Consider the following 24,340-nt stretch of genomic DNA (forward strand, 5'->3'; position numbering starts at 1 on the left):
GGAGAGATAGAAGACGTTCAATTCTGCCTTTCTGGACTTTGGCACGTTCTTGTGGAACTACTTAAAGCATCTTAAATAGAAGGTAAACGATGTTGGTTTCCATTAAAATAACAAAACAAAACACAGGCTTCAGTTAAAAAGCTACCCACTTAGCAGTCACACTGAACACAGCCTGAATAGTCTTTGTATGTAAAACATATATCCAGACATAATGGAAAGATGGAAAAAGTAAGCCAAAGCTACACAATGCTGATGAAACAAAGATGGCGGCACGAATCCATGTTTGCAGCGGCCTCACCCAGTACCGGTGTGGGAAGATGGTGGCGCGAACTTACACTTGCGGTGGCCTCACCCAGTACCGTCCATGCGGTGTCTTTGTCCACATCTGCATCTAAGTTTGCGTCTTCGTTTGATGGCTGGGATATATGTGTTCTTAGTTTCGATATGTGTGTTCTTAATTTGGATATATGTGTTCTTAGTTTCGATATGTGTGTTCTTAATTTGGATATATGTGTTCTTAGTTTCGATATATGTGTTCTTAGTTTGGATATATGTATTCTTAGTTTCGATATGTGTGTTCTTAATTTGGATATATGTGTTCTTAGTTTCGATATATGTGTTCTTAGTTTGGATATATGTATTCTTAGTTTCGATATATGTGTTCTTAGTTTCGATGTGTGTTCTTAGTTTGGATATATGTGTTCTTAGTTTCGATATGTGTGTTCTTAGTTTGGATATATGTATTCTTAGTTTCGATATGTGTGTTCTTAATTTGGATATATGTGTTCTTAGTTTCGATATGTGTGTTCTTAATTTGGATATGTGTTTTTAGTTTGGCTATATGTGTTCTTAGTTTGGATATATGTGCTCTTAATTTGGATATATGTGTTATTAATTTGGATATATGCATTATTAGTTTGGATATATGCATTCTTAGTTTGGATATATGGGCTCTTAGTTTGGATATATGCGTTCTTAGTTTGGATATATGCATTCTTAGTTTGGATATATGCATTCTTAGTTTGGATATATGTGTTCTTAGTTTGGATATATGGGCTCTTAGTTTGGATATATGCATTCTTAGTTTGGATATATGTGTTCTTAGTTTGGATATATGCATTCTTAGTTTGGATATATGTGTTCTTAGTTTGGATATATGCATTCTTAGTTTGGATATATGTGTTCTTAGTTTGGATATATGGGCTCTTAGTTTGGATATATGCGTTCTTAGTTTTGATATATGCATTCTTAGTTTGGATATATGCATTCTTAGTTTGGATATATGCATTCTTAGTTTGGATATATGCGTTCTTAGTTCGGATATATGCATTCTTAGTTTGGATATATGCGTTCTTAGTTTGGATATATGTGTTTTGTAGAATTTGGATGTGTGTTTTTGTCTTTGTGTTGCACTGCTGTGGGCTGGGGGAAACGATATGTCGTTTCATGTACACAAGTACGTGAAGTGAAATGACAGAAGTCTTCCTGATTCCTGAAAGTAATGTTGAATGACACTGATCAGCAGGGAAAGGCGCTTTTCTTAACTCACTTCGCCAAGCATTTGCGATATCAGAGGAAACAGAGAGGGATGTTGATTATTGGAGGTAATGGCCAGCTTCTAATGCCCTGTCTTTGCAGGATGCTGAGAGGGGTGTTTATGCTCACAGCTGCCACGGCTAATAGCCGCGTAGTTGGTACCGGCGATGCTAATGTTAAATGACGTGAACAGTGTTACCCGAGAGATGTGTCAGCGTAATGTCTTCTAAATAAAGTTATCAAGGATGTCGGCGGACCTCCGACGCAGTAATGAGGGACCGGGGTCACGGTTGCTAGGATACGTTGGTGAGGAGAAGATGATGATCGGGGATGCGGCAGTGTTTGGTACCCGGTAGCAGAAGTAGAAAATGATCTTTCACAGCCACAGCAATAATTTACTCCACCGCCCACAAAAAGACCCGCATGTTTCCCCGTGTGTTAGAAACTGTCACAGCGAGCTTGCTGTGCGCTGCGGGTTATTCTGCGCCCCCAAACCCAATATCTCGAACCGCTTTTCCTTCGGCTGTGATGAACAAAAGCGAGAAAGCCAGAATTGGCGGCGTGGTGAAGTGAAATCTTTTATCCGTTGATCTCTCTCTTTTTTTTTTTGGTCGACCCCGTGGTGGTTAGTATTGGCGTGTTGATGATTGATAGCTGAGTTAAAAAAAATGTGTGTCAGTGGACCATGTCATTGAAAAGGACACTGCCAAACGCCTCAAGCAAGAACGTCGTTCATCTGAAATGGCCATGTGGACCAAGAGAACGGTTCCATAAAATTAGCATGTACGTGAAGGTCTGAAGGATGAACACATTAACCCACTTTCCTAGGACACTGTGCATGCGTGTGTATGTGTGTGCGTGCGTGTGTGTGTGTGTGCGTGTGCGTGTGTGTCGCCGGCAGGCAGCAGTGCAGAGCCTCATCCTTGGTTGGACAGATGTGTCCCAGGCTAGTGCATATTTATGGAAACGGCTCCGATCGGATATGATTCACGCTTCGTTTGAATAAGAATAGATGGGGTTTTTTCTACATTTCTTTTATCTAGGTCAACAAGGAGTGTGGACATACATGCAATTCTCCATTTGTCCATCTCCGTCTTTCTGATTCTATTCCATCTGTCTGTTTTTGGTACACCATCCATCGCAAAAAAAAATTAGGTTGCTCTGGATTTGCCCAGTACACTGATTGAATTTCAAAAACCAAAAATAAGCCTCTCTCTCTCTCTCTCCCCCGGTCTCTCTCCCTGTCTCTCTCTCTCTCTCTCTCTGTCTCTCTCTTTCTCTCCCCCTGTCTGTCTGTCTCTCTCTCCAGATATTTGGAGTCTGGGGGTGATTCTCTTCATGTTGGTGTGTGGCCAGCCCCCCTTCCAGGAGGCAAATGACAGCGAGACTCTCACTATGATCATGGACTGCAAATACACGGTGCCCCCTCATATCACCCACGCATGCAGAGAGTAAGTACTGTAACACACACACACACACACACACACACACACACACACACACACACACACACACACACACACACACACACAGATGGACTGAGTACTCTGCAGGTGCTGCATATTTCATGTCTATAGATGTGCAAAGAACGAGAGAGGAGAGAGGGAGGAGAGAGGAAAGGAACAGTCTTGTAACCACACACACACACACACACACACCCTCGCTGCCCTGCTTTCACTCTGTGCTGCAGTCAGCTGCTTTACTACAGATGCAGTGCCATGTTAAATGCATCTGTTGAAATCTCCCCCCTCTCTTTTTAATGTTTGGGTGAGGCATCAGGAGAGGCCGGGGGGGGAAGTTGTTGGCCAATATATGTTGAATAATTGGAGAAAAAGATCAAATAAAAGATAAGGAGTGTGTGATTGCTCCAGTCTGCAAGCTACGGGAGCCTCTGCGGGGAGCGATCAACGTGCCCACGGGCAGGGCAGGGCAAATACAGTGTCTCAGAACTGACGTTGCAGTCTCGCATGTTTAATAGCCCCATTGTGAGGGGTCGGACTGCAGGGCACACTGGGCCCCCATCAGTCATGTTGGGCTAAAACTCATCTTGCTTGATGGGGAAACGACATCTGGCAAGGTCCGCTTTTTTTATGACGACTCTTGAAGAAAACGATTCTAGTGCATCTGACAAGTAATATCATTTAGTTTGAAGTACTTGGACAACATGCCTTATTTCCCCTCTAAAATCACCCGAATCGTTGCTGAGAGTGATGAATTCTTTGCAGACGGAGCTTTGAAAGTTGAACGCTGCCTACAATCTGGTGAAGTTATGTAGCGCCACCAAAAACGATAATATCGGAATGCAGATTTTTTTCTTTTTTCGTTCAGCCGTAATTGTCTGGAGAGGTAAATCAGATAGACCTGGCCAGGCCTTTGTTGCAGCATGCTCCAGCTGTGCAAGCACAGCACCCTGCTGTACTATACACACAACTTGTCACGACTAAGAAGGGAGAAGAGTATGATGCCTGCTGCAGTTTCCCGTACTGTACATTTTCCTCTCGTTCCTCCGGGACGCTAATACGACTTTCTCTCCAGTCTCATAGGACACATGCTGCAGAGGGATCCTAAGAAACGGGCCTCCCTTGAGCTGATCGAGGCGCACGACTGGCTGCAGGGTGTCGACCCCTCCCCTGCCACCAAACTGTCCACTCCCCTGGTGTCTCACCGCAGCCTGTCCGAAGAAGAGCACGGGGGCATCATCCAACGTATGGTTCTGGGAGGCATCACAGACCGGGACACTATAACCGAGTAGGTGTCTCTCTCTCTCTCTCTCTCTCTCTCTCTCTCTCTCTCTCTCTCTCTCTCTCTCTCTCTCTCTCTCTTACACACACACACACACAGATGTGGATAATCGCTCCCTATTTGATTTCGGGGTGTCTGCTATCATGCACTTGTCCAGCTGGTGCCATGTACAGATGATTGTCATCATCAGTTTAATCATTATTAACAACCAGTCCCTTCTCTGCTGGTGCCACATCGAATTGACTCCCCAACTGCACCGTCTCGCTTTGACCGTACGGTCAGGACCGGTGTCTTGGTGCTGATCAGCTTTTTTGAAGTAGTGCGTGTTAAACTAATAGTCTCTCTTTCCACGTCTCTGTCTGTCTATCTGTGTCTTTCTTTCCCCCACTCCCCTTCCTCCGTGTTCAGAGCCCTGGATTCAAATAAGTACAACCACATCACGGCTACCTACTTCCTGTTGGCGGAGAGAATACTGAGAGAGAGGCAAGAGAAGGAGCAGAACAGCCAAACACGATCAGCCAGCCCGAGCAAGGCCCAGTTCAGGTACACATACGCACACACATGCACACAAATCTCTTGTGATTAGCAGAGTGCTCCTCTGCAGGGTTGTATATCTGTCAGTCTTCACAGGCAGGTTTAACGGCAGATAGAGAGGGGCAATCATTTTCTAAAGAGACTGAAGGTGCAGACAGTAAGCGGAGAAGGGAGGCTGCAGAGGAGCGGCAGTGTTAAGTACAGCGTAAGCTAATGTACCCGCGTCTTTCTGTTTGTAACCTTTCACAGGCAATCGTGGCCCACCAGAGTGGATGTGCACCAGGATGTCAGTGACGGGCTGGGAGGTCCTGCTATTTCCCACCCCGGGGGTCCCCAGTCCCCTGCCCGCAGCGCTGAGAGCCTCCACAAAGGCCCCCGGCCCAAAACAGCCTTGCTTGACCTCGGCCAGCGACAGGATAACTACAGTCAGACCTCCATCCAGCAACCAGCCCGACACAACCAGGAGAGGGGCGTCAGGCCTCCGGTTAAGCCCCCCTCCAACCCCCTCAGGCTGGGGTCTCTGGCCCCAGGGGGCTCCGGCAAACCCCGCAGCCCTAGTCTGTTCAGTGTGGAAGAAGATGAAGAGGAAGTGGGGGAGGAAGACAAGCGTTTGTTTTCCTCTGCACTCCCCACTCAGGTGGTGCTCCGTTGCAAAGCCTCTTCATCATCATCTTCATCCCTGTCCTCTCCCGCTAACCGTTTGACATCTCGCATGAGCGCTCCGGTTCTCAACCAAATCCACGAGGAGGAAACAGAGGAGGAAGAGGAGGAGGAGAGGAAGGAATTGCACGGACTTTGCTCGCCCAAAGTGAGCCTGAGCCTCAACCTGAACCAAAGAATAGCATCTCTGTCGCCGATCATCTCATCACCCGACACGGTGACCCAAATAGGGCTGGTCACCACAGCAACCCCCAGCTCAGAGACTAGTGATGACCACGTTGATGACGATGCAGAGAGTCACAGTGATCGGCCGCGAGTCCGGGACGCTGCATCTGGCCAAGAGAAAGAAAGACAGAGAACAGGAGAGAGGGGCGGGGCAGGGCAGGGCAGCCCCTTCAGCTGTGCCAGCAGGGGCACAGCCAAGACGACCAATGGCCTGGTGGAGAGCCTGAAGCTGATGAGCCTGTGTCTGAGCTCCCAGTTCCACAACCTGACCGGGGGTGGCGGTGGTGGCGGGGGCGGGGGTGGTGGCATGACCAATGACCCTCAGGACCGGCTTGTGTGGAGGATGTGCATGGGGGGCTCCACGGGGAGCCTGGACAAAGTTTCTCTCCTTGGGGGGCCTTCGCCCAGAGGGAACCCTCAACGCCAAGACCCCCCGGGAGACCCCACGGGAGACCCCCTCCTGGAGGGACCCTGCTCGGGCACCCTGAGGTTGGGAGAGCTGGACTTAGCCAGGGAGAACCACAGGAACCTAAAGAGCCGAGTGCTGCAGATGCCCCTGACCGACAAAACTTTATCCGTCAACATCCACCGGAGCCCAAAGGAGGGTCTCCTCTGTACACCCACCCCACACAGCTGCTGTCAGGTCATCTAGAGTACAGACAGACCCACCAAGCTCCATTTTACACCCACACACCTCAGACCTGCTGAGCTTCGACACTCCTCCGCCTCTCCTGCACCCCGCCGGACACTTTTCTCCCCAGTTTTCTCACTAATGTTTGGCGTGTTCACTCCAAAGTTTGCGTGTACTGTTGTTTACTCTTCTTTGTGACCTCCCTCAAGGGAAACCATCGCAATTTTAAATTAGCAGCCATAACACTGAGGGGGGGGGGGGTCTTCTGTGTGGCTCTGAAACACTGCTGAAATTTAGTGGGAAAGCGTTTGCCAGTGACGTCATCATCTTTGAACGCGAACATTTACTTCCTGGTTTGCGCTGTATAAGGAAATCGTGTCAACGTCATATACAGCCTTTCAACAGAAGGCAAATGGGCGGTACGGTGGCTCAGTGGTTAGCGCTGTCGCCTCACGGCAAGAAGGTCCCGGGTTCGAACCCCGGGGTTGTGTCTGCGGCGGGTTTTCTCCGGGTGCTCCGGTTTCCCCCACCATCAAAAAAACAAACAAAAAAAGCCATGCACATTAGGGTCGATACTCCTGTCTGGGCCCCTGACCGAGGCAGGGCAAGACGAGCTGGAGTTGGTGCCCGGGCGCTGCAGCAGCTGGGATGGTTTAAATGCAAAGAGGAATTTACCCCATGGGGATTAATAAAGTATATCAGAATAAATAAACTCCTGCATCACATAGCTGTGTGTAGCGTTGTTGTGTGTAGTTTCTTCTACAGTGCAGCCTGTCGGCGACAGTTGTCCCATTCACGGGTCGCCACCAGCGAGCACGACTTCAGCAGTGTTTCAGAGACGCACCGAGGATTATGCACCGGAAACCGGGATTATTCCCGTTTAAGCACTCGGCGTTGGGGGACTCAGGAGCAAACGGCGACCCCGCACACTTGAACACACGGAGTCCGGACCGACCGCAGCGCCGAGTGCGCAGTACCGCCGCGTTTCCAACTGCCTCAGTACGTCATATCCTGTCCCCTCAGCGGGGGGTTAGACGAGAAGCGCACACGCTAAAAGGACGCAGGAGTGTTACTTGAAGCCGCTCGGGGACAGTGTTCAGTTGGTCACACACACACACACACACACTCTCGCTCTCTACTGGCTGGTCAGCTGACCGGAAGCAGACGAGCTCGTGCGTTTCGACATTGTGTTACCGGCGCCACGTGACGCGTACTGGGTTTCGTTCTACTTTTGTGGTGTTTTAAGATTTTTTTTTGTAATCGTCAGGTCAAACTAATATTTTTTTAAATTATGTAATTATGTTTGTAGACGGTCATTTTACTCTTCTTTTTTTTTATTATTCCGACTGAACCGGTTGCGCGCGGCTGTGTGCTGGCTAAACGCAGAGGCGCGAGCTGAACTCTGAGTGGACGGCGCCACATGGCACGCGGTGCGGAGTAGTCTCACCGTTTTATTTTTCTATTCTGCGTCGCGCAGCGGCGCGGCGCGGCATGTACATATGTGAATAGGCAGTACTCGGATAGTATCGGTGGTAGAGTTGTATCGCGGTAGAAATCCGAAACCACTAGATCCTTTGTTGACCAGTGTTCCTCACCCCTGCTTCTGGACACGTGCCGGACGGGATGCGATTTGGTTACGTGGAAAACCACAGATTCAGGGGCGTCCGGGCGGCGTGGCGGTCTATTCCGTGGCCTACCAACGCGGGGATCGCCGGTTCGAATCCCCGCGTTACCTCCGGCTTGGTCGGGCGTCCCTACAGACACAATTGGCCGTGTCTGCGGGTGGGAAGCCGGATGTGGGGTTGCCTGTTAGGAGAAGGGGGGGGGGGGTCGCGTGATCCTCCCACGCGCTACAACCCCCTGGTGAAACTCCTCACCGTCAGGTGAAAAGAAGCGGCAGGCGACCCCTCATGTATCGGAGGAGGCACGTGGTGGTCTGCAGCCCTCCCATGATCGGCAGAGGGGGTGGAGCAGCAACCCGGACGGCAAGGGAGAGTGGGGTAATTGGCCGGGTACAACTGGGGAGAAAATGGGGGAAGAAACCCCACGGATTCAATCGTTTCACCCCCTAAAGTGCTTTGCTGTGGAGGCCGCATGCAGCTGGGCGGCGCACTGCTGCAGACTGTCAGTTAAGACCGACACTACCGACCTTCTGTTTAGAGTCAAACAGCAGCTCTCCAAGTTATCTTTAGGGGGGAACCTTAAACTCCATTCTTAATCTGACCAGGGTACCTCGGTTTATGTCACTGTCCACGGAGCCGGGTCCGAACCAAATCGTGTCCGTTCGGCAGCCTTCCGGGAGCAGGGTAGCCACTGCTGTAGCATTTTCCCCCAAAATAAAAATCACCGAGGGGGTTTAGAAAAACACCACCGCCGCGCCCCCTTCAAGTGTCGGTCTGTGTAAATGGATGTTGGACCCACCCCAGTGGGATATATAACTGACGGTGCATGTGTTTTTGCGGTAGCAGCCTAAATCTTACCCGTTGAGGTCAAATCCACCTAGTATATCTTCAAGAGAAGTGTCACTTTACTGTAACTTCACAGCAATACCAACGACTGCAAAATGTACAACAAACATGGATGTGCCATACAATCTCTTCTCAGCATATCGTACTGTGTGTATATGACAGAGACACTATATGAAAATAAAATTATGCGAATGAAGCGGAGGGGGTTTGGTGGGTTTTTTTCCTGTCTGCTCAAAAAACCAAAACGTCATCTGAGGGCGTCCGGGTGGCGGGGATCGCCGGCTCGACTCCCCGTGTTGCCTCCGGCTTGGTCGGGCGTCCCTATAGACACAACTGGCCGTGTCTGCGGGTGGGAAGCCGGATGTGGGTATGTGTCCTGGTCGCTGCACTAGCGCCTCCTGTGGTCGGTCGGGGAGCCTGTTCGTGGGGGGGGGACTGGGGGGAATAGCGTGATCCTCCCACGCGCTACGTCCCCCTGGTGAAACTCCTCACTGTCAGGTGAAAAGAAGCGGCGGGCGACTCCACATGTATGGGAGGAGGCATGTGGTAGTCTGCAGCCCTCCCCGGATCATCAGAGGGGGCGCAGCAGCGACCGGGAGAAAAAGGGGGACCCCCCCCCCAAAAAAATAAGTCATTATTGAATGTTATGTATCATTTTGGTCGATGAAGAGACGCCTGTATTGAGGAGTCCACGTGAAGCAGACCCACAAAGCAGGACAAAACCAGTTGGCGCTACAGGGAATTAAGGGAAACCGTGCCAACAGTTAATCTCAGTCTACTACATCTGGGGGAGGGGCACGACTTATTTCCAGTGGTCCACGTGACACACAGACATGATCCGCAGCTGATGAAAACAAAACTGGGCAGCGGTACAGATGTGGCACACACGAGAGGTGCCGGGGAGTTCACGAGACAAAGCCAGGAGGAGAAACACGGAGATTCAAGGTGAGAGTGAGCTGGCTCTGTGTGCGGTGTGGGTGCATGGGGATTTATTTATTTTACCTTTCTGTGTGTGTGTGTGTGTGCGTGTGTGTGTGTATTTTTTTGTGAATGGGCCACAGCCTCCCCAAATGCTGCAGGGAGGAGTTGTAATCTCTGGAACATCTGGGCTACTGTTCCACATCAGCCAAGCTGGGAGTAAATCAGATCAGACCAGATGAGCTGCAGGACCGAGGGGATGAACCCGAGTGACCTGCAGGCTTATGTAGTCAAACACACACAGGGCCACAATCCACGCACGAGCTGACCGACATCGACTCACGGGGACACAAAAAGCATATAGATAGTCAACAAACACACACACACACACACACACACTCAGATTCTCTAGTGGACCCCTCAGTGACTACATTCATTCCTGAGCCCTTAACCCGAACCTTAACCATCAGAACTACACGCCTAACCTTAACTTTAAACCCGAGTCCCACCCTAAAATAGAGTCTTATTAAAGAAGTGAGAACTGGGGCGGTCTGATGGCGTAGCGGTCTATTTTGTTGCCTACCAACACGGTGATCGCCAGTTCGAATCCCCATTTTACCTCCGGATTGGTCGGGCGTCCCTACAGACACTGTGTCTGCGGCCGTGTCTGTGGGTGGGGAAGCCGGGTGAGGGTACATGTCCTGGTCGCCGCAATAGCGCCTCCTCTGGTCGGTCGGGGGCGCCTGTTCGGGGGGGGGGGGATAGCGTGATCCTCCCACGCGCTACGTCCCCTGGCGAAACTCCTCACTGTCAGGTGAAAAGAAGCGGCTGGGGACTCCACATGTATGGGAGGAGACATGTGGTAGTCCGCAGCCCTCCCCGGATCGGCAGAGGGGGCGGAGCAGCGACCGGGAGGGCTTGGAAGAGCGGGGTAATCGGCCGGGTACAATTGGGGAGAAAACGGGAGGAAAAAAATCCTCATTCTGATGGTAAAATGCTCAAATTTGTCCTCACAAAATAGAAGTACAAGAACACACACACACACACACACACACACACACACACACACACACACACACACACACACACACACACACACACACACACACACACACACACACACACACACACACACGCACACAACGGGTGAGATTTGGTTGTTAGGCGGGATTCAAAACTGAATGGGCCCATAAAGATATTGACTCAGCTATGGGACATCGTGCCAGGGCACGTGCCGGAGTAAGATCCTATCCTCCACCCTTAACACCCTCTCACTTTGCAACCCATCTACTCCGACTCTTTCTCTTTCTCCCCGACTATCATTTTCCCAATCTCTCTCTCTCTCTCTGGAAACGACTCTCCCTACGAGTGACTCACTTCATCTGTTCCGCACATCACCCGGGAAGACAAAACGGGCTCCGATCTGACCGTCAGAGCCTCCGACATGCGGGTCGGAGATAATCCGCCGGCTGAGGGTTTCGTAACGAGCACGCACGGAGAGGGAGGCGGAGGAGCGAGGGCCCTGAACTCCTGCCGCCGGCGGGCCGCTGATGGAGCCGCTGATGCTGAGCCCGAAATAAAACTGGCGTCGCGAACAAAGGCTGTCAGCGAGCCAGACAGATCCCACACCTCCTCACGCCGAACGCAGCCTGCGCGCCGCTGTTATTTTGAAACGCAATTACTTTGTGATTATCCCACCGTCACACTGTGCGCGCGCGTGCATGCGTGTGCATCGTGCGTGTGTTGTGTTGTGTAGACTTTGTTCGAATCGTCGGTTACCAAAACGGCCTCTATCGACCGGTGTTTGCAGGAGAGAAGTCGCCTCTCGGCTGGCTGGTGAACTTGAATTCTGACGCGATGAACTGGCGCTTTGGCGCGCGGGCCGTGGAAACGCGCTTCCTCGAGTGAGACGATAAACAATCCGTCACTTAAACAAACAAACAAACAACAAACCGCTTCTCCCCCCCTCCCCCCCTCTCCCCCTACGTGTAGCTAAACGGCGATGGAAGGCATGGCAACCTGGAAAACTAAACAAAACCGAAACAGGAGTTACGTAAGGCAGCGGTTAACGGGGGACAGAGTCCGCGCGAAGCGGAGGAGCCGAGACAGACGCGGACGAGGGGAGACGTACCTAAGAGAGAGGGAGGAGGGAGGGAGGAGGAGGGTACGCGCGCGCGGCGGAAGGGAGGCCCGGCTGCATCTGGGGAACATTAGGCATCGCCGCTATGACGGACGGCCGCAGCAAAGCCCCAGTCAGACTCGCCACAGACTGCAAAATATAAACGCCTCACACGCACAACAGACGGGGAGAAGGGCGAGGGTGGGGTGGGGTGGGGGGTGGGGGGGTAGGACAGCTTGCTGGTTTTATGTTTGGGCTGAATAGTCGCTTTCAAGAGTGTGACTGAACCTTAATAATGGGGCTTCTGAAAGCGGACCCAGGTGACAAATGGTCCAATCTGCAGTCACAGGCAGCAGTGTACGGGTATGCTGGAAAGAGGAGCAGTCCAGGTCAGCATTAGAAGGGCTGGGCAGGGAGGGGTGGGGGTGGGGGTGGGGTGGAGGGGTTATTGTGACAGACACAGAGGCAGAACTGGTTATTAGGACACCACCTGGGACTATAGCGTTCTCCCCCAAACCGCATGTTTGTGGTTCTTTTTAAGAGACTTCCTCCAGTCGTCCTCAACCTGTTGGGACCCTTGTGGAGGGGGGGGGGGGTTAAATCCAGGCGGAGACTGTGAACATAGCAACTTGAGGTCCACTGGTTCAAGGAATGTCCATCTATTGGGCGTCCAGGTGGCGTGGCGGTCTATTCCGTTGCCTACCAACATGGGGATCGCCGGTTCGAATCCCTGTGTTACCTCCAACTTGGTCGGGCGTCCCTACAGACACAATTGGCCGTGTCTGCGGGTAGGAGGCCGGATGTGGGTATGTGTCCTGGTCACGGCACTAGCGCCTCCTCTGGTCGGTCAGGGAGCCTGTTCGGGGGATGGGGAGGGGCAACTGGGGGTAATAGCATGATCCTCCCACGCGCTACGTCCCCCCCTGGTGAAACTCCTCACTGTCAGGTGAAAAGAAACGGCTGGCGACTCCACATGTATCGGAGGAGGCATGTGGTAGTCTGCAGCCCTCCCCCGATCGGCAGAGGGGGTGGAGCAGAGACCAGAATGGCTCGGAAGAGGGGGGGTAATTGGATGGGTACAATTGGGGAGAAAATGGGGGGAAAAAAGAACGTCCATCTATACACAAAACTGTGTCATCTGCATTATTGTACTGTAAGGGGATGACAATACTGTACACAGTATTGTTTCACATCAAGAGCAGCGGGGTCACCAGTGATCCTCAGAAATGAGTGACTATGCTGCCGCCTCGATGAAAAAGTCCACTTCCCTTCTTTCCATCCTCTCCCACCTGATAGGAAGAGAGAAACAATCCCATGCTCAGTTTCTCTCGTGCTCGTGGAGAATGGCTATCTTAAAAATCCTACAGCAGACAAACCCCAGTTCTCTTTCCGTCTTTCAGCGGTGTGTAAAGTTCAGCTGTAATTTATATTTAATTTATATCAATTGCTATGATCATTAGATCGTCTTTCTCAGTGTAAAATGGAAGTAACATGCTGTGAACGGCACTCCTTGCCAAAAAAAAAAAAAACATGTAGAAATCCTGAAAGGAAGACAAAAAATCCACTAATTGTTGAAATACTGCCTTTTAATTTTTCCTCGAAAGAGCCTGATTCTGCTCCTTCGTGAGACATTCATAGCGAAATTCCACCTCGTGTTTCAGCTAAATTTGGGACACGGTCTGTTAATGACATTAAGTTGTAATAAAAGACAGATTAGTGACAAAATATTGAGTGCATAACAGCTATTACAGTAATATGAAAGTATTGCAGCCTGACCCTCTGTGGCATCAGTAAGCCTCGCCGCCATAGTCCAATTTCTTCACATCGCAATAAGAAAGCAACTTTATTTTGTCATATGCATGGGTTACAATGAATTTGTCTTCTGCATTTAACCCATCCTATTGTATAGGAGCAGTGGGCAGCTGCAGCACCTGGGGACCGACTCCAGTTCTTCTTTCTACTGCCTTGCTCAGGGGCACAGACAGGAGTGTTAACCCTACCATGCATGTCTTTTTGATGGTGGGAGGGAAATGGAGCACCCGGAGGAAACCCACGCAGACACAAGGAGACATGCAAACTTCACACCGAACGGACCTGGGACGGCCTGGGGTTCGAACCCAGGACCTTTTGCTGTGAGGCAGCAGTGCTGACCACTGGGCCACCGTGCCGCCAGAATTTACTATTTGAATTTAGGTCATTATCAAATAACTAAATAATTGTACAACTCTATAATAGATGAAAATTAAATAATCAACGAGGTCGAGAGCCAGAGACTTTGCTTGAAGGCTTCATGCTTCTCACTGAAAGGCAATAATTCAGCGCAGGTGATTGACAGTAATCAGCAAAAGCCCTTAAAACAAATCATCTTCAAAACAAACGCCAATACAACGTCTGGCTGATGGTCATCATCAGGGAGAAGTTGTACACCACCGACACCAAACTCTTGGCTGTTTCCCTACGCACCTTCTATCTACCCAGGGAATTCCCACAGCTCTTTTTCATTCTGGTGAACATCAGAACACGTCCAGAGAATATTAGACAGGCTTGAACTCATATCCCCAAATTCATCCCGGGTGATTTTAATCACAGTTCAGCCGACAAATCTTTAAAGGGTTTTTTACCAATATGTGACTTGCACCATCCACCTGGGAAAGACACTGGATAAAAGCTACGGTTCAGCACCCCCCCCCCTTGGTTCTGCTGACCACTACACCAGACTACTCATCGGTCATAAGGAGGACAGAGAAGGTAATTAAAACCATCAAACAGTGGACCAATGATAGAATTGACAGGCTACAAGGATACTTTGAAGCCACTGACTGGAATAACCTCATAGCCCCATCTAGTAACATCAATGAGCGAGTGGACACGGTCTCATCATAGAGCTCCTTCTGTGTGGACCATATCATTCCCGCCAAAAAGGTTACAATCTTCCCCAGTAATTAACCTTGGGTGACATAAGAACTCAGGGAAAACCCTCAAAAAGAAAAAGAGAGTCTTCTTCATTAGCTCAGAGACTGAAAAAAAGGTTAACAGAGAGGTCAAGTGTGCCATCAAAACTGCCATACTGAAATATAGAGACAAAGCGTAGAAAATATTTAAGCGAGGGAACCTCCACTCAGCTTGGCAGGGTCTCAAGAAGATGGCAGCTGTAAACACTGCTTCCACCACCCATAAGCTCGTTCAAGTTGGAGGCAGCATCCCAGCAACACTCCCTCCCTAATGACCTCAATTCCTTCTACACCAAATTTGACACGGACAACAGCACCCAGCTAGATGCAACCATCTCCATACTCTAACCTGGTGACTCTGCCTTCAAGAAGACTAAAACAAACACAGCCCCTGGGCTACACGACATCTGTGGCCATACCCTGAGGCACTGGGCTGAGCAGCTAGGGGGCGTGTTCCAGCTCCTGTTTTCAGAGCTCCAGGGCTAGTGGCATACCCTTCCAGCTGTGGAAACACTCTACTGTTATTCCCATACTGAAGAAAGGTACTGTCAAGGTCACGAATGACCTCAGGCCTGTGGCTCTCAACTCTCTTGTGATGAAGGCTGTGGAGAGGGTCATCAAAACCCACATCATCAAGGCAACAGACTCACAGATGGACCCACTCCAGTTTGCATACCGTGCAGGCAGAGGGGTCGACGATGCAAAAGCATTCATTACAGACACCATCCATAAGCATCTAGAATCCCCCAGCACTACAGCCAGACTCCTTTTTGCAGACTTCTCGTCAACATTCAACACCCTGCAGCCACACGTTCTTGCTGAGAAACCCCCCACCCGCTTCCACCTAGATGACCCAACTGATCTTGTGGATAATGGACTTTCTCACCAACAGGTTACATAGTATGCTGGTCAACAACACTTTCTCCAACCTCCTACACACTTCACCTGGTTCCCCACAAGGCTGTGTCCCCTCACCCCTGTTCTTCATTGTCTACACTGATGACTGCAGGTCCACCCAGCCAAACTGTCACCCAGTCAAGTTCGCTGACGACACAGTCCTCCTATCTCTGCTTTCAGGCCCCTCATGCACCACAGCTCAGCTATGAGTTTGTGGAGCGGTGTGACAACTCTTGCCTGGAACTTAATGTGCACAAGATCAAGGAGACGGTAGTGACCTTCTCCAACAAGCAGAGGGACCTGCTGCAGCAGTCATCACCGCTATCCATGGGAAGCCCGCAGAGATTGTTGAGGAGTACAAGTACCTGAGCACAATCTTCGATAACCTGTTGAAATCTGACTTCAACACAGATGCTCAGGGCATGCCAACAGCGGCAGTATCTCCTGAGGAAGCTCATTTCCTCTGGTGTCAGCAAGGACATCCTGACGACGTTCTACTACTCCTTCATTGAGAGCGTCATGACAGTCTCCTCCTTCCCAACCTTGGGGGTCATCCCAGGTCGTCCTCTGTGTGGAGTTTGCATGTTCTCCCCGTGTCTGCGGTGGGTTTTCTCTGGGTGCTCCGGTTTCCCCCACCATCAAAACGACATGCATGTTAGGGTTAATGCTCCTGTTTGTGCCCTTGACTGAGACATGACGAGATGAACTGAAGTCGGTCCCCGGGTGCTGCATGGCGGCTGCCCACTGCTCCTAGCTACACAGCTAGAGTGGGTTAAATGCAGAGCATGAATTTCCCCACAGGGATTAATAAGTATATCAAAATCCATCCATTATCCAAACCGCTTATCCTGCTCTCAGGGTCGCGGGGATGCTGGAGCCTATCCCAGTAGCCATTAGGCGGCAGGTGGGAAGACACCCTGGACAGGCCACCAGGCCATCACAGGGCCCACACACTCACACCTGTGGACAATTTAGTACGGCCGATTCACCTGACCTACATGTCTTTGGACTGTGGGAGGAAACCAGAGCACCCGGAGGAAACCCATGCAGACACGGGGAGAACATGCAAACTCCACACAGAGGACAACCCGGGACGACCCCCCAAGTTTGGACTACCCCGGGGCTTGAACCCAGGACCTTCTTGCTGTGAGGCGACTGCGCTAACCACTGTGCCACCATGCCGCCTTAAACTATATCAAAATAAAAAAAAATAAATTATTGGCCTCCCTGGCAGAGCCCTCCCCCCCCTATGCAAGCGGCAGATGCTAAGGTCAGCTGGCAGAATCCTACAGGACCCCTCACACGTCCTGTTCCCTTCGTTTTTGTGCCCCCCCCCCTCAGGATGCCGGCTTTGCTGCAGCACACAGAGAAGGGCAACCTTTGTCCCCAAGGCTGTTCAGCTCCTCAGCTCCCAACCATCCCTGATCCTCAATTGTTTTTTTTTGTTGTTATTTCTGTTCATCCCTTTTTAATTCAGCTGCCAAGTAAATGCAGGTATGTCAGATGTTGCAACTTTACAATTACAGCACGGTCATTGCTGTTGTTAAAAGTATGAGTAGGGCTGCCACCCAGGAGATAAAAACATGTCTTTGGACTGTAAATATCATCCATCACTCACACGCAGATTACAACTGCTCTGCTCAGATGAGAAGGGAGTGCAGACGCCTACAGCGTGATGTATGCTCCTCATTACAGCAGTGGTTGTTACTAGCAAAATCAATTTACTTGTCTCCTATAGCTTAGTCCAATGAGGATTCCTCTGTGATGCACGGACACCTGACTTAACCGCATGCGGCGATGCTCTGGATGGCGCCCCCCTCCCCCCCATGCTACTCCTCTCTGAGGTTTAGATTTCATATTATTCATCAACATTCGTGTTCAAGTGGCAGTAATAACACCCCACCCACAGCATCCTTAGTTCCTCTGAGCACAGCACATTTTACCGAGAAATTGGTTTCACCTAGAAATTTAAACAAGAGGCAGGGGAGTTGTTTTGTTTTCCCCTCGTCTTTTTTTAAACGACACCATATGCCTGGGGTTGTTGGGGACTTTAAATCAGAATGGAAAACGAGTCGGATCACAGTACCCAGCGGGGAACGTTAATTTGGTCCCCCCACAACAAAGAGATGGTACCGTCAGCTTTATTGAACTTTACATCGTGGCTCTGTGGTTGCACAAAACCGTATGTGGTGGCGTTGACTACTGATTAACCCACACCCGATGCCCGATCAGAGGGCTGAAAGCAGGTAGGCCGCAATTTGCCGTGAAATCAGCATGCATGGGAGTATGAGCAAGTGTGCCTTCAGTTTTCCATCTTTTCAATTATATCCAAACCCGCTGTGATGGCCGCGGCCGCTGTTTCGTGTCGCTTTACTGTTTCCACTGACACGAGACTGCGGGTTGTAGCTTGACTGGGAGGGCGACTGAGAAAACCAAGCGGGAGGAAGAGAGTTGATGCTCACTTCAAAATTATATGAGCTTCATGGACAGGGGGCTGAGTGTCATGCGCATTATGAATGTGTGTGTGTGTGTGTGTGTGTGTTTGTTTTACAAGCCCACAGTGCTGTGCACATGTAGCTGCTGCAGCTCGTTCCCCATTGCCCCCACATGCGGCAGCCATCACCCTGAAGAAAACAAACAGCCCATAATAAACACAGCCTCACTTCCTGCAGGTCTGCAGACCCAAAAGACGCATCGCTCTCGGTCTCCGTGGCTACCCTGTTGCCAGGAGACGGTTGTGGGGGCTGGCTTGATGTCATAGACTTGACAGAGATGGGTAGAGGTGACAGAGAGGTTATTTAGTTAAATGCCAGGGTGCTGGAGGCGGAAGAAGATTTGTATCTCCTTACATAACACCACAGCATCGACACCCACTCAGCTAACAACCGCAGCCCTTTCAGCGTCGTCCTCAAACCTGCGCGTCGTCCGAGTGTCACAGTCGGCAACGGATCACGTCAAATTCCGGCAATGTGAAGACTGTCGGATTACGACCCCGTCCTACACTTCTTCCATTCTGCCGCTGATCGTTTCCATTGATAAAAGTCACAGCAGCTCGCAAATCAGCATATGGTTCATTCACAACTCACCAACACTAAGAAGGTCTGACGGTGCAGGGTATGTTTATTAGAGCATCTAGAAGACGTGAAATACATCTGGGCGGTGCTTTATTCAGGAGCCCTCTTCCCTTGCGATGACCTATGACCCCACCCCCAGTGACCTTATACGCTGGTCAGATACGCAATAGGAGCGGCCAGTGTTTTCCTTGGCTCAGCAATATCTCTACAGATTCGCCCAGCCAGAAAATACACGGCTCTGTGTGATTTGTTAAGCTCATAATAACAACCACAACCCTGGAGACAGCCTATTTTTGCTCTCACACGCGCGCGCGCGCCTGCGCGCACACACCTCTCTGGCCCTATTCTGTCAATGCAATTGTGGGATAGCAGAGACTGCTGAGTGTTCTGCCGCTCCTAACGCATCCCTGCTCAGGTCTCCTGAGTAGGTCACACAGCTCAATATGTACCGAGAGTTGGTCGGTGTGGGTTTTGCCACCGGCCATCCGCAGAACAGACTGAAGATGAACAGTTGCTCTACTGCCATCTGCAGGCCGTTCTCGGCCATGGCCACCTCAGAGACGGTTCTGTTTCCTGAGAAACACAGCGAGCCCTTTGCCCCATTTACCATTCCCTCATATCTGTCAGAGTGGGTGAGGGGTCAAAAAAAGCCACGCTCAGTCAACTTTGCCTGGAATGCCAGACCGCTCTTTGGGGACCTGTCTTTTACCTTTCCAAAACAGCTAAACATTGCCCAACAGTTTCTCAGAATTCATATTTCTAAACGGCTGTTAGTCCGAACATGGTGATTTATGACGCCGCTGAACGGGGGAAATAAGATGGAAGAACTGTGACTGCGTTTCAAATTTATTTACAAAACTTATTTACATTACAACTGTCACACTCATGGGATAGACAACAACCTGCCGGAAGAAGCCTGCGATATTGTCCGACCCTTGACCCTGAGCTCTGCGGAATATGTGACTGGGGAATGCTGAGAATATGTCATCGCTGATATACACTTTTACAGAGGTTAACAATAAAGTGCGCGACAGTAAAGCAAGACAGAGAGGCTGAAGTTTAAATTCGGCTCGTGTTAAGGTCGGTCATCGCTGGGTGATAATCCCCGTGCTCTCGTGTTTGTTTTACGATTTAGAAAACTCTTCCTCCTCCGTGTCCTCCAGCACAACTTCTTCATTGCCTCCTTTATCTTTATCTCCTTCCAAACTCTCTACTTTGTCTTTCTTTTTGGTCTCCACTGTGGCCAAGATCTGGAGGACGGTCTGGTTGAAGTCGTCCGGCTGATCAGCAAACACATAATGACCTGCTCCTCTGATCACCTTATACACAGATAGTCATAAAGTAAGACAGATGTAAATTTAGTTGTTTGGAGATAGGGTGGTATTTTTTACCCTCTTAACAGTCCATTATACTTGTGAATACCGTGCTTTGTATGACAATTTGTGATTTTATGAGCTGTGACTCTGATGAGAAGCAAAGGAAGGACTGACCTTGATCTCTACGTCTGGCCTAGTTTTTTTGATGGCGTAGCCGGAGTCACTGTCAATGCTGGAGCGTGAGCCATAGATGAAAGAAATGGGAATGTCAGCTTGGATGTGCCCTATCCTCTCCAGCATGGGCCTCTTAGCCCAACCATAAGGAATAGTCATGTTCTTAAATGCCGTTTCTCCACTGCGAAGACAGTAAATTGAGTAAGAGCCAGCGCGATAAGAGTGAGGAAGTCAATACAGTTGGAGCCTGAGAGATAACGCATTTGTGCATGTGCAGGCATGTCGGTGCAGAGTTCCTGACCTGGGCGTCTGTGCGTTCAGATGGTAGATGTAGTCAGATACTGTGTTGTCATCAAACACTGAGGAGTATTTCTGCTTGAAATCAGACCTGATAGTCTGAACCAACATGGGGCCTGAGAGGAGAGGAGAGGAGAGGAGAGGAGAGGACAGGAGCTGTTAAGAGCTAAAAGTAAAACACACATCCCTGCAAGAACTCCAAGGTCTTGTTTTAAATGACACACTCAGTAAATAGGTTGACCCCTAATTATGGTACTGAAGCACCTCTTTAGACATTTAAAGTTACAATTCTGATGATTTACATGCAAACAAATGTTCTGCTTGATAGTTTCTACTGATGGCGTACGCAAGCCAATATACTAGCTAATCCACAAATATCCAAATCACTTTTGTACTTGCAATTATTGGAGCAAAAAAGGCAGGAAGTGGTGAGTTTGAAAGAGTGAAGTTGTTGTGTCTAACAGACAGATATGGCAGACCAAGATGGTAGAAGACCTTTACCATAAGCTACAACATCAGTAGCTAAAACTCAGGTTCAACCATTTTATTTCGTTGTTGAGCAGTGGGGGAGGTGTTGGAACGACAGCACAGCCAACTCTGTCCTATTTTCAATGGCTCTCTGGGATTTGGAGTGGTTCAACAAAGACACAAACAAACCAATGCAATTACCATTATCACTATACTATGTGCCAATAAGTTAAAACAAAAATGATCACCTCTTGTAGCTTTAAGGAGTTTGTATCAATTATTTGGAAAATGGGCTAGCAGGGCCATTTCTACCCAATTTAGCCATTTTAGATGACTTCCTGCCAAGTCTTGATCGATGCTATATCTCATCAGGTCCACTACATACATGTTTGATCAAGTCATCTCTAACATTTGATCTATTATCAGTATTTTACCCCTCTGGTTTGGAGTATATAGTAGCCCAACCGCTCCTTTATCCTTCCTTGCACTTACAGGTCATCAAATTTTCCTTTTCATAAAGATTGTACAGAGTAACATTTTCGCATTTTTACAATTTCTATTTCCATAAAGATGCTCTAGCGTGTCCTTGAAGACTACCTGACTCAAAATTATTCTGTCTCAGAATCTTATATAACTAAATGAAGGTAAATGTAGATAAGTACCATTTGCCCAACTTTAGCATAGACTTGTGTCAAAATGAACTTGGCACTCACTTTGTTAAAAAAAAAAGCACAGCTACCAGCAGTATCTTCGATGCTGACTTTACTTTTAAGGCTTAGATAAAAAGATAAAAAGAGCTGCATGGTTATGGTTCGTTCAGCTCAGAAGCATCTCAAAAAGCCATTTCCATTTATCAACAATCTACTTCCCCTCGCCTTCACCAGTGTAACTCTGTATTCATGGCTAATCTGCACTCCATATCCCTCCTCAGGATTCACTGAGGGAACCGGCGTTTGTATCCCAACTTGGATCAACTGCAGCTCCACCCGCTGCCAGCTGCCACAGCCAGAGTTTGTATTTTTATCCCTGCCCTTTTAGTAATGTATTAATTTTAGTCCTTTTCCATCTTGCTCCTCTCTCTTGCTTTTCTTGAATTATTAAGAACTACTTTTTTTTTTTTACAAAAGGGTTAGCCACCTTAATTTATCAATACAGTAAAATAAATTTGACAAGCCAAACAATCATGTGTTCACTGTGTTCCAGATCAACATCAAGCAAAGCAAGTACACAGAGAGAGAACAGAAAAGTTGACAGAGAACATGTCTCCAAAGAAAGACAGATTATGTGTCTTTGTGTGTGTGTGTGTGTGTGTGTGTGTGTGTGTGCGCATGTTTAAGCTGGCATGTGCTAACCTAGAGGTCCAGCCAGTCGGAGGCCAGCCAGAGGGTTGAAGGGGCTCATGAAAGCCCCCATGGCTCTGATCCACACTGGGATAGTGCTGTGGTTGGGGTTCTCGGGACGTGCTGGGAAACCCCATGGCTCAACTAGTATTAGATGTTTTACCCTGTGCAGGCACACAAACACACACACACACACACACACACACACACACAGTTACTTTGTAAAAATCAATACAATTAGACAGCCCTGCCCCCCCCCACACACACACACACCTGTGTGGGTATTTGAGCGTGTAGGCAGCAGCAAGATATCCTCCCAGGTTGTGTCCCAGCAGCAGCATTTCCTCAAGCCCCACTCTCTCCCGCCATTCCTCCAGGGCCACGAGGAACTGTTCTTCCACCCCCTCTGGGTCGGTGATGAACTGGGGACGGGTGCTCCGACCAAACCCCAATAGGTCCACGGCGTAGACCGGCCCACAGCTACTGAAAGCATCTAGGTTCTGGGCCCAGAGCGCCACTCCGCCTCCAAAACCGTGCAACAGAACCAGAGGAGGCTTAGGCTGTGTCTGAAGCCGGGGCTGAGCGGGGGAACCGGGCTGAGGATGAACAGCGAAAGCTAATGTCCACAAATAGTTGCCATTGGAAATCCGCACATGCTGCCGGGAGAATGGCCACCTGACATCTGCCCAAAGAGGAGAAAGGCAGTGTGAGAAGGGGGGTTGTAGGAAAAATGGAATGGAGCTAATAAGGTGTGCATACGTGCATTGTATGCAGGTGCAAATACAAATATATAACACACACACACACACACAAACACTTACTTTTAAGCATTTTTTCCTCTGCATCTTTCAGGTGGGTAGGTGAAGTGGGGCACCACGATGGAAGCCAACCTAATATCCAGGAGCTGTGAGTCATACAGCACGCAAGCGCAGTGCCAAAAAAAAAATCAGAGATACAACGCCTAGTGTTGACCTTTGACCCTTTATATCTGCTTGTTTATCAGTTTTCTTGGAATCTGAACTCTACAGCAAGGCACTAATTTCTCATGGAGCTGTTCTGGGACAGGCGTAGGCGCCCCGTTATCGACGTGTGCCACAGTATGAATTCATATACTGAAAACGCGGAAAAGTGAGCGCAACATATTCAGTATTGTCGGGTGTTGGTCGCTCTAACACTATAGGAAAGTCTGGTCAAAGTTTGTTCGCAAAAAAAAAAAATCAATCAATCAATCAATCAATCAATCACATTTTCCCTAAAACAACACAAAAACCAGCAGGAGAAACAGTTCAGTTTTGAGAGGAGTTAGCTGCTCCCTCCACGTGTGGCACAACTGTATTTTCAGAGTATTGTGGCGTTTTTAAAGAGAGAGGGACTCACTTCTTCTCGTTGGTGGTGTGCACTCCCTCCGCCATCCTTCGCATGGCGGCTTCTGCGGTCTCGTCCGGGACGCAGAGAAGAGGTCCTCTCCGTTGGTCTGAGTAGGAGTGGTCAGCTCGCTGGTCAACGCGGCACAGAGAGTACTGTGACAGAGGCTAGGCTAGGCTAGAGGCTACAACAGGTTGCGCAACACCAGCAGGTAAACGGGCCGGCTTGTCTGTCGCGACGGCCAATGTAAGGCCGGCAAGAACCGGAAAAATACTTTCGATGTTTATTTTTACGAGGACGTAAGTCGGAATTTCTAACCTAATGTCGACATAATATTTTGAGAACTGATAAGTCAAAAGTGACCCCCCCCCATCATTCCATTAAGCTAGGTCAAGCGTCAAGTAAAGTGGTCGCCTAGCAACCGTCCGTTTACGTAAAGAGAGTTGACCGAAATAACTAGATGAGATTAAAGGTATAATGTCGAAATTGTCTTTTTTTTTTCTTGCGTAAATTTGGAAACTCTGTAATTTCGACGCGCAAAACTTGGGTGTTCATTAACTTGACCCTAGTGCTGCTCTGTCGCAGTTGCTGGACGCTCGATAATCGTGTAAAATATAATAGCATT

General features: G+C 49.3%; 2 protein-coding genes across 2 annotated transcripts in view; one reads left to right on the forward strand and one right to left on the reverse strand.

Annotated features, from left to right (window-relative positions):
• LOC130128638 (SNF-related serine/threonine-protein kinase-like) overlaps window positions 1–7,379 on the forward strand; it is a 10,968-nt gene extending 3,589 nt beyond the window's left edge. The window contains exons 4-7 of the mRNA XM_056298303.1: window positions 2,846–2,987; window positions 4,072–4,284; window positions 4,687–4,821; window positions 5,062–7,379. Coding sequence (XP_056154278.1) covers window positions 2,846–2,987; window positions 4,072–4,284; window positions 4,687–4,821; window positions 5,062–6,349 — 1,778 coding nt within the window. The 3' untranslated portion in view covers window positions 6,350–7,379. The remainder of the gene's footprint in view (window positions 1–2,845; window positions 2,988–4,071; window positions 4,285–4,686; window positions 4,822–5,061) is intronic.
• A 12,208-nt stretch (window positions 7,380–19,587) lies between these two features.
• On the reverse strand, window positions 19,588–24,080 carry LOC130128639 (1-acylglycerol-3-phosphate O-acyltransferase ABHD5). Its single transcript, XM_056298304.1, has 7 exons — window positions 23,728–24,080; window positions 23,172–23,254; window positions 22,624–23,032; window positions 22,363–22,514; window positions 20,547–20,658; window positions 20,246–20,426; window positions 19,588–20,074 (listed from the first exon to the last, which is right to left on the reverse strand). The coding sequence occupies exons 1-7, from the start codon at window positions 23,769–23,771 to the stop codon at window positions 19,880–19,882; spliced, it is 1,176 nt and encodes a 391-aa protein (XP_056154279.1). The 5' UTR covers window positions 23,772–24,080; the 3' UTR covers window positions 19,588–19,879.
• Window positions 24,081–24,340: the final 260 nt, after the last annotated feature.

Source organism: Lampris incognitus, chromosome 18, assembly GCF_029633865.1.
Source record: "Lampris incognitus isolate fLamInc1 chromosome 18, fLamInc1.hap2, whole genome shotgun sequence".
Lineage (NCBI taxonomy): Eukaryota > Metazoa > Chordata > Actinopteri > Lampriformes > Lampridae > Lampris > Lampris incognitus.

Bases quoted from the DNA above. Each gene is read 5' to 3' on its own strand.
- LOC130128639 (XM_056298304.1), bottom strand. From the start codon at position 23,771: ATGCGAAGGATGGCGGAGGGAGTGCACACCACCAACGAGAAGAA. The intron at 23,033-23,171 runs GTAAGTGTTTGT...CTCTTTGGGCAG, and splicing joins AGAGGAAAAAATGCTTAAAA to ATGTCAGGTGGCCATTCTCC. The intron at 20,427-20,546 runs GTCAGGAACTCT...CTGTCTTCGCAG, and splicing joins CTGAACGCACAGACGCCCAG to TGGAGAAACGGCATTTAAGA.